General features: G+C 32.0%; 1 protein-coding gene across 5 annotated transcripts in view; it reads left to right on the top strand.

Moving 5' to 3' along the window:
* Window positions 1-11,425, top strand: part of LOC106875605 (telomerase protein component 1) — a 215,491-nt gene that overhangs the window by 89,900 nt on the left and 114,166 nt on the right. For all 5 annotated transcript variants that reach the window (XM_089349533.1, XM_089349530.1, XM_089349531.1 and 2 more), the window contains exons 31-33: window positions 4,714-4,921; window positions 6,643-6,743; window positions 9,859-9,947. In XM_089349533.1, the coding sequence (XP_089205659.1) occupies window positions 4,714-4,921; window positions 6,643-6,743; window positions 9,859-9,947 (398 nt within the window). The remainder of the gene's footprint in view (window positions 1-4,713; window positions 4,922-6,642; window positions 6,744-9,858; window positions 9,948-11,425) is intronic.

The following is an 11,425-nucleotide window of genomic DNA, read 5'->3' as shown; positions in this document are numbered from 1 at the left end:
ATATATATATATATTATATATATATATATATATATATATATATATATATATATATATATATATATATATATATATATATATATATATATATATATATATATAATATATATATATATATATATATATATAATATATATATATATATATATAATATATATATATATATATATATAATATATATATATATATATATAATATATATATATATATATATATATAATATATATATATATATATATATATATATAATATATATATATATATATATATATATAATATATATATATATATAATATATATATATATATATATATATAATATATATATATATATATATAATATATATATATATATATATATATATAATATATATATATATATATATATATAATATATATATATATATATATATATAATATATATATATATATATATATATATATATATATCAAATAATAAGCAACACGGATTTCAAAAGTGATTGCAGTACGCACGTTTCATGCTACTTCAATTTATTTAAGTAATGTGAGCATTACCTTAAATGCAATATGAAGAGCAATCTTCAGCTGCACGAAAAAATGTAGAAAAAAGACATATTACAAATGTGGCAACATATTAAAACCAAGTGGGAGAGAGCAGAGGAAGAATATATAAGTCCATCTTATGGATCAATACAGAAGAAGCACTAGACTGGTTTAAATCTATTGACAATACTAAAAACTTCTCGTTTATTCAGTTTGATATAAATAATTATTACTCTAGCATATCCCCTATTCTCCTAAATAAAGCCCTCATTTTTACTATGAATCGCTCCCTCATTACTAGGGATAAGATAGACATTATTTTATTGGCTAGAAAAACCATTATAGAATTTGATAACAAGCTCTGGACGAGAGCCGATACCCCAGAAAACTTTGATATACCAATGGGATCGAGCGATTCAGCTGAGGTTACAAACCTAGTAGGGACTTACCTCCTATATTGCTTAAACAAAGAAATCCCTGAACTAAAAGGTGGTCTATATAGAGATGATGCTTTATTCATCATCCCTAGTAATAGCAACTCATTCATTGAGAGAATAAGAAAGAAAATCAGAAAATTTTTTAAAAGTTTTAACTTAGACATTACTTATGAATATGGTAATAAAATTGTAAATTTCTTAGATACCACTCTCAACATAGAAACTAGATTATACCACCCATATAGAAAAGAAAATGAAACTACTAAATATGTAAGTAGATTATCCAATCATCCACCTAATGTATTAAATTCTTTAGTTAATAATATTTCTGAAAGAATTACTAAATTATCTTCCAACATTGATATATTTAATTCTAATTCTAGCTACTATAATATGGCCTTGTCTAAAGCTGGATATACTCAAAATATTGCTTTCCTTAACCCTGGTAGAACATCTCTTCTTGATACAGATAATAATAATAATAATAATAATAATAATAGTGATAGTGGTGCACATGGCAACAATAACAACAATAATAGAGATAATAATAATAATAATAATCATAGATTTTATAACAAACCTAATAACTTAAATAGTAACAACAATGGACCAAATAAAAAACAACCCTATTTACCTAAAAATCTAACTAATAAGAAAAGTAATAAAGTGCATTTTAATAGTAAACTTAATAGCAAACTATATACTAACGCTAATAATAAACCTATGTTAATAGACAGTAATGTTGAATCAAATAACAAAAATAGTAAACATCCCACAACTAAAAGAACTACTAATCACAATAATAATATTGTACTAGAAAATAATAGTAATCATAGCACACCCCATACCCACCCACACAATAAATTTAAGAGAAAAAATAAAAATTCTATCTGGTTAAATATACCCTTCAACTGTGCAATATCCACAAATATTTATAAAAAATTCATGAATATTTTACAAAAAAATTTCCCTTCTTCTCACAGATATAGTAAAATCTTCTCTTGTCATAAAATCAGAATTTCTTACTCTACCCTTCCTAATGTAGGTACAATCATAGCTAGGTTAAACAAAAAAAACATCAAGTCAGCTAGAATTAATGAAATTACAAATAGTGGCCATATGAATGCAAATAATAATCCATCTAATACCAATAATGATGCTACCAATAATTATACAAATAGAAGTGAAAATAACAATAACGAAAGAAATTATGAAGATAGTAGCAATATACTTATTCCTATAAACCATAATTTCAACCAACAATTAGAATATATCAGTAACGACGTTACAGTTTTGACTGAAGTTGATGATAGACCCAACTCCAACAGAAGTAATAGTGATCAAAGACATAATTCATATAATATCAATAGGCCAAATGTGGAAGGAATAAGTCCAACTAATAGCACATCAAGATATGAATTAAATAATGATGGTAATAGCCAATATATACCTAATAGTAGAATTGAAGAATTGATAAATGATATTAGTGTAAATAATTGTAGTAATAATAATAATAATAGAGATATTAGAAATAATATAGGTGGAGTTGATAACCCCACCATGTGCAACTGTAGAAAAAAGTCCCATTGTCCTTTATTTGGATTTTGTTGTACCCGCAACGTAGTGTACAGATGCATCATTAGTACTAGAACAGAGAATTATATTTATATAGGGTGTAGTATTAACCTGAAACAGAGAATATATAACCATAAATCTTCATTTAGACTTAGACATAAGGCAAATAGTACAACTTTGGCAAGTAAAATTTGGGAGTTAAAAGACAATAGTATTAATTTTAGCCTTAAATGGGAAATTATAAGAAAAGCACAACCTTATAGAAATAATAGATATGGATGTGAATTGTGTTCTATGGAAATATATGAAATTTTTAAACTTAGGAACAATCCTAATCTAATCAATAATAGATTAGACCTTAGAGTATCATGTGTGCATTGCTCTACTCGCACTTTTAAATTTTTTAAAAAATAGGACTTTTATTTAAACAACTAAAGTTATCAAAATTTATAGTACCTTACTTCTATTATAGTCATCTAGAACTATCAACTAGCACATATTTATTTTGGTAATTGAAACTTTACAACATATATTCCTGATCTCTATCCTTAACATCTAATCTACTTAAATCAGTCATCAGATTCCTGTATTGATTATCCTTGTTATTTCCTAACATCCTTTCTTTTCTCAGTCCCTTAAACATCAGTATACACATTATTATAAACTAATATAAATCCGATAATAATTTTTATCTTTTATTCACATTATATAAATAAGGCTTACCTATGTGTCTCCTAAATAGTATCATTATCGTCAGCTAATAAGTTTTTAAAAGATAATTCAAAATAGTGTTCATGATCACTATATGCTTAATATACGTAATATCCTTAAATTTTACACCCTACCCAGAGCCCCTGAATTCAATATTGACATTATTTCATGATTTTTGTGAAAGATAACTACATCTAATTTTATTTTATTAACATACCTCTTATTGTGTAAACATTAGTTAGAATTCTGTTGTTGTCTGTACCACTATACTGTTACTCTATTCAGACTAAAAGTAAAAAACCTATTTGACCCATATACCTAGGGCTATAATTCCTCAACATTAATTCCTCAACATTTTAATAGTAATAAAATGACCTGATACTACTATGACCAGTGAAACCTCTAGATTCTAATACTTTTATAGCCTTGCCCATGCATACTGCTTACACCTTCCCTCTCTTTAGAAGTAATTGTCCCTTTGCTATCACCACTAGATAAGAAACAATAGAATTCTGAGACAGTTAAAACTTTTGTCTAGAATCAATTACTAGCCTGATAGACCCTGCTATGTCAAGATGGACTTATATATTCTTCCTCTGCTCTCTCCCACTTGGTTTTAATATGTTGCCACATTTGTAATATGTCTTTTTTCTACATTTTTTCGTGCAGCTGAAGATTGCTCTTCATATTGCATTTAAGGTAATGCTCACATTACTTAAATAAATTGAAGTAGCATGAAACGTGCGTACTGCAATCACTTTTGAAATCCGTGTTGCTTATTATTTGATTTTAATCACCCATCCTTTTGGGATGTGAAATTCGGGTGCCTTCGCATAAGTACCATATTCAAGCCTTGAATCTATATATATATATATATATATATATATATATATAATATTTTACATTATATTTTGACATTTATAGGCATTTTTATGGACCACCTCTGATATTTGCAGTTTTTCACTATTCGTGGGTGCTCTAAGAACGTAACTCCCTAACCCCCACAAATACTTGGGGACTACTGTATATATATATATATATCAAATATCATCATCATCATCATTTAATGTCCGTTGTCCATGCTGGCATGGGTTGGACTCTTAATAATAAAATATTAGCATATTTCTTATTTTATGACAGGACAACATGCATATTATTATTACTTCATATTGAATTTATGTCTGTAACAATGGTATCAAAGAATGTTTAATAAAATCTGGTTGGCAAGTTTCTTTTAATACATTTGCATTTTACGACAAGAATGTGGTTTTGTTTCTTTTTGAAGTTATAAGTTCTTTCACATATGCAGTGAAATTATTTGCTAAATCCATTTAAATGTAAATAGATTGATACATTCAATGACTCAAGTTATATATTTTTTAACAAGCAAGCTAGCTAGTCAAGAAAATCTCTGTAAGAGATTGCATATTTATTAGTTGCATATATTTTCTTCATTGATTCTGTAGGTCTTTTGACATCAGAACTATATGATCTGCTGAATCTTTGTATGGTTATCAAACATGATCCGAAGGAAGAGAAACTCCATATGGATTTGAATAACCCTCTGCTTCTCCAAAATCTCTCCAGTTCTCATGAATTTATCCCCAAACACAAATCTGTGCGATTACATTATGTGCTCCACTGTTTTCTCAACTTTGGAGAAACGTATGCAAGGTAAATATTTCTAAAAATGTCTTGTAAAATTATAAGCATTTTTTTTTTTTTTTGAGCTACAGCAGTGAATTAACCCTTTTATTACCATATTTTTTTCTGAAATATTCAATGTATGCAAGGTAAATATTTCTAAAAATGTCTTGTAAAATTTTAAGCATTTTATTTCTTCTGAAATATTCATCTGTCCATCTATTTGCCCCACTAACTATTCCTGAGAAGGTGGAAGGGGTAGAGTCCATTCATTTCCAATATTCTGCAAAAACATGTCTGGCCTTGGGAAAAATATTACCTTGCTTGGAAACAGGTAAGGGTTGGCAACAGGAAGGGTACCCAGCCATGAAAAATCTACCTCAAAAAACTCTTCTCTGATTCATACAGGCATGGAAAAGTGGATGTTAAAATGATGATGAGACAATCATTGTGTACTGAACCTTAGAGAAAGTAATTATTTCAGCATCTTTTCATTTTCCCCTTAAAGACAGGAGGATTAAAATTAAGTATTGTTGAGGTGCATGGCTTAGTGGTTAGGGTGTTACACTATTGATTGCTAGATCATGGGTTTGATTCCCAGAACAGGTAGCAAATTGTGTTCTTGAGCAAAGCTCTTCATTTCACGTTGTTCTAATGCTGTGTGGAGACCAGCATGCCAAAGAATAGACCCAACGTTTCCTCTGCATGTCATAAAAGGCAACTAAAAGAGGTTGAGGAAGGATTTGCACTCTGACCTCATAAAACCATCACCAGCAATGACTACCCAAACAGACCCATGGGTCAGAGGGTTGTCGCCTGAATGGTGCAAAGGTGTCATCCACTGAGAGTACAGAATCACCAATAATGGTGGATGCAGCAACATATTGTTACTGCACATGCACCCCTCCTCCTCCTCCTACTACTGCTGGTGTTGCTGCTACTACTACCACCACCACCACCAACACTGCTATTGCTGCTGAGCCCTCTTCAACCACACAATTCCCTCCCTGTGTACAATACTAGATTACAGCATCTCATAGTGTCTACTGTGAATGAAGTAGTCTAACAAAGATCATGACTATAGTTTCTCTACATTGCTTCTTTCCAAAAATATAGTTATTAAATTCTAGAGTACCTTCATAAAATTATAAAACATCCACCCCTAGGGGTCAGCCACACTTAAGTGGCAATATACTACACTATATATTTATTATTCACTGTCTAGCCTAACAACATCTGTGGCTGTAGACTCTTGGATTTGGTAGACGGAAACTGACAGAAGCCCGTCGTGTATATGTATATATATGTGTGTGTGTGTGTGTATATGTTTGTTTGTCTGTGTTTGTCCCCTCAACATCGTTTGACAACCGATGCTGGTGTGTTTATGTCCCCGAAACTTAGCAGTTCAGCAAAAGAGACCAATATAGAATAAGTACTAGGCTTACAAAGAATAAGTCCTGGGGTTGATTTGCTCGACTAAAGGCGGTGCTCCAGCATGGCTGCAGTCAAATGACTGAAACAAGTAAAAGAGTATATGTATTACTCAATATCTAGCCTAACAACATCTGTGGCTATAGACTCTTTACATTGTTTCTGAAGAGAGATATTCTATAGGCTTTCCAAAAATATGTTTATCATCATATTCTAGAGTTTCTTCATGAAATTATAAAACATACATTCTTGTACTTTGTTTTCAGCTGGTGGTATATATTTATTTTTATTTAATATCTCTTAATTTTTTTCTTTTCTAGATCTGGATCTTTATCTATCAATTATAAATTGTTGAGGACAGCAATTCAAAACAGATATCTGAAAAATGAGTCAACAAAATATTATCATCAAATTTTATCATGTAAGATAAATAATATTTTACAAACAAAAACATATGAAATAGTTTTATTGAGATAATTTTGTCACATAAAATAGACATATATAAATGTTTATGCGTGTATATTGTGTATGTATCTGTATATGTGTTTGTGTATATAAGTATGAGGTGTTGGCGTGAGGTAGTATAATTATACATAAATGTGTATATATGTGTGTTTGTGTCTGTATGAATGAATATATATACATGTATCTATATATGAATTTGTGAGTGTGTGTCTGTGTGTATGAATGAATATATGTACATGTATCTATGAGTGTGTGTGTGTGTGTGTATGAATGAATTTATATAGATGTATATATATGAGTGTTTATGTGTGTGTGTGTGTGTGTGTGTGTATGAATGAATATATATATTCATGTATCTATATATGAGTGTGTGTGTGTATGAATGAATTTATATAGATGTATATATATGAGTGTATGTGTATGAATGAATATATATATATATACATGTATCTATATATGAGTGTGTATGTGTATGAATGAATTTATATACATGTGTATATATGAGTGTGTATGTGTGTGTGTGTGTGTATGAATGAATATATATATGAGTGTGTATAGAGAGAGAGAGAGAGAGAGAGAGAGAGGAAAAGAGACAGCAACCTTCATCTATTTCCAAATAGAGTGGTGTTTGTGTGTGTGCGCACGTGTGTGTAACGCAATGCACCTTGTGTACTGGAATCACAGCAGAACTGCCAACCTCACTGTCATGTTCCCTCCATAGTGATAGCCTACTGAGACAATATTTTCCAGTGCTGGTACCACATGAAGAATGTACACCTTGTAAAGTTGTTGGCAAAAGGACAAAGAAAGGATATAGTTGTGTGGTTTGGTTACTTATGCCTACCTTACTGGATATTCAACCTCTCTGTGTTGGTACCATGAGAAAATGTGCACAGCATATACGGTAAAGTAGTTGGCAATAATTCTTATTGGGAACCAAGTAAGCAGGGTTCTCAATAAGAAACAGTCCAGACAGTGAAGACCCTTCCAACCCATGCCAGCATGGAAAGCAGATGTAAAATGTTGATGAAGATGATGATGATGATGATGTGTGTATGTATGTACGTACGTATGTATGTACGTACGTATGTATGTATGTATGGTTTTTCTTTGAGTTTAATTTAAGTTCTTGAGTGATTTCAAGTCGGTTTTCAACAAGAGTGGCTGTGTGGTAAGTAGCTTACCACACTCAAAAGGCTTTGGTCGGCCCGAGGCTATAGTAGAAGACACTTGCCCAAGGTGCCACACAGTGGGACTGAACCTGTAACCATGTGGTTCATAAGCAAGCTACTTTATTTCATTTCAATTTGCCATAAAGACAGTACACAGAGAGTAGCTACGGGCTGGACAAAAACATTAATGAGATGAAATGGATGATAAATATGATGGTATAATGAGAGAAGGCAAAAGCCGCCCACCGAACTTTGCTTCTCTATAACACTGTTCTTTATAAAATTAAATTTTCACATTGAGGCTATGAACCTCGTTCATAAAAAGTCATAATTTAAGGCATTTGCCTCTTACGATTTTTCATTACACAATATGAGGCACTTGTCCTCTTAGGTTTTTTCGCCCGATATAGCCTTTGCTTCTCTCAAGCAAAATGATGGGTCTGGGTCGGGCCACTTTTCAATACTGAATTCGCCGAGGGGGAAGGAATTCACCAACGCACTTATGTGCCTACTCGACATGACCTCCGCAGACACCTGCAGAGGCCAGTCCAGATCCTTAATACAGGTGAGGACTCCCTCTCTCTGACGCTTCCTTTTATTCACAAATTTCTGCAGGGCCCCTCCCTTTCGGAATAGGATTAGCCGATCCTTTTCCTCACAGGGTGAGCCCACAGCTTCTACTGTCGGCGGCACAATTCCCGCCGACCTGCTTTCCTCCGTTGGTGGCACAATTCCCACCAACGGAGTGTCAGGACACGCTGGCGGTGCACTATCTAGCACCGGCCATGCCTCTACTTACCACACAGCCACTCCTACGCCTATACAAATTTTCACAGATTCTGTGGCTGATGTTTGTTTAGTGATGTCAAGATACTCATACACACACACACACACACACACATACATGTGTATATAAATATATATATATAAACATAAATGCATATCACACTTTATTTATCTGTCTATCTACTTACCTACATACAAATCATCATCATCATCATCATCATCGTTTAACGTCCGCTTTCCATGCTAGCATGGGTTGGACGATTTGACTGAGGACTGGTGAAACCGGATGGCAACACCAGGCTCCAGTCTGATTTGGCAGAGTTTCTACAGCTGGATGCCCTTCCTAACGCCAACCACTCAGAGAGTGTAGTGGGTGCTTTTACGTGTCACCCGCACGAAAACGGCCACGCTCGAAATGGTGTCTTTTATGTGCCACCCGCACAAGCCAGTCCAGGGGCACTGGCAACGATCTCGCTCGAAAATCCTACAGGAGCCAGTCAGGCGGTACTGGCAACGGCCACGCTCAAAATGGTGCATCTCATGTGCCACCTGCACAAGAACCAGTCCAGGGGCACTGGCAACGATCTTACTTGGCTTGCCGGGTCTTCTCACGCACAGCACAAATATACATGCATATCAAATTAATGGCAAAAAATATTTATAACAATCAACAGAAAGGTTACAAAAGCAGAAATGAATGAACCTATTTCATCAACCAACTTTTTATCCAGAGTCATTATGATTTCAGCATTTGGAAAAAGTTGGTATCATTTGTCTGGGAGGCTCCAGGTTCAAACAAAGCAAAACAAAAACAAGTCTTACAACTGAAAACATATAGAACATTAAAAACTCAGAATGTAAAATTTTAATCCTGGAAACAATGAGGATAAAGGCATAAAGCTAATATTAAAACATGAGAATAACCAGATATAAGGTATAAACAAAGACAGTGTAGATGGAAAATAAGGTTTTCATTTTAGTGAGACCTGAATAAAGAGAAGTATTTGACACATTGGTCAGCATGATGCTTGTGAGACATGTTTATATATAATCTCTTCTTTTCCAATTCACAATTTTTCCATTTGATAACAATATTTTTGTTTCTTATTTCAGCCTATTATTATCAGAAAGCAGATTGCCATTTTGATGGTTCATGGGTTGGAAAAGACAAACATGCTTTAGCTGTATTACCTTTTCATTTGGTAAGGGTTTAATATTACTTTGTGTAAAAATGTACATCAACAATACATACATACATACATGCATGTATGTATGTATTGTTGATGTCATGCATACATACATACATACATACAGCAAATAAGTAACAAGGATGTCCAGGTATCAGTGCATTGCGGCCGTTTCAAGTGACTCCATTTAGTCAATCAATGAAAGCATCACATCAATTTGAAATAAACTGCTCTCCTCAGAGGCATACGACCATATAAGTTTCCAACATACAGGATATTCCATTATAATTTTTTAGCAAATTTTTCATCAGAACTAGAGAATAAAAGAATCACAATACCTACTGCTATGTATATGAGGAGAGCAATATATTTCAAATTGATGTAATGCTTGCATTGATCAATTAAATGGAGCTGCTTGAAATGGCCGTAATGCACTGATAGCTGCACATCCTTGTTACTTAGTTGCTTTTTATTCACCTAACTTTGAGTTGTGTGGACAATACTGGACTGATGTGGCGCCTAATTTAACTGAATCTTAATCATTTATATATATATATATATATATATATATATATGTGTGTATGTAAGTCATCTACGAGTTTATAAGTCAGGAAAAATGCATTTTCATGTCTTTCAATAGAGTGGTTGTTTTAATTGAAGTGTACAGTATTATACATCCGTTACGGCCAATCTTACCAATCAGTTTTGTGCTAGAGGTTCAGTGGAGTGTTAAGTAATAGTATATACACTCTCAAGTGCTTTGAGAATGTATATACTCTGCCACACTATTGCAGCCACCAGAAAATACTTGAGGCCTATACATCGTCATCATCATTTAATGTCTGCCTCCCATGCTAGCATGGGTGGGACAGATTCACAAGAGCTGGCCTGGCAGAAGCCTGCTCTAGACTTCAGTGACTGTACATTAACTATAAATGGTTAATGATATTTATTATACCAGAGCTGCTTTTATTTCATATGTGTGTATGTATATATATATATATATATATGTAAATATTAAAGGAAATAGTAAAATACAACTGACATATTATAAATTTATTAACATTATAATATAATTATCCTATAAAAAGATATAATATAATATAACAAATAATTAAAACAAATGTATATCCTACAATTTGTTTTGATTCATATCCACTGATGAATTTATAAAAAATTCATATTTATGCATATAAATCTCATCAGGGTAATATCTGTTTAGAAGATAGACAAAAATTTCATGCAAGGACTGCTTTAATTATTTGTTATGTTATATTATATGATATTATATTATATCTTTTTATAGTATAATCATATTATATTATAATGTTAATAAATTTATAATATGTCAATTGTATTTCTGTATTTCCTATAATATTTACATGCTGAAATTATACCATTTTAAGTTCGGATTTTTTCTCTACTATATTGTGATATTTACTGAAGAATCAATGAAAATTGGAGGTTTTCTATCCCTTTCAAGGAAATTGTTT

The sequence above is a fragment of the Octopus bimaculoides genome, chromosome 3, assembly GCF_046866305.1.
Source record: "Octopus bimaculoides isolate indiv1 chromosome 3, ASM4686630v1, whole genome shotgun sequence".
NCBI classification, from domain to species: domain Eukaryota; kingdom Metazoa; phylum Mollusca; class Cephalopoda; order Octopoda; family Octopodidae; genus Octopus; species Octopus bimaculoides.
This window is presented reverse-complemented; position numbering and strand designations above follow the sequence as displayed.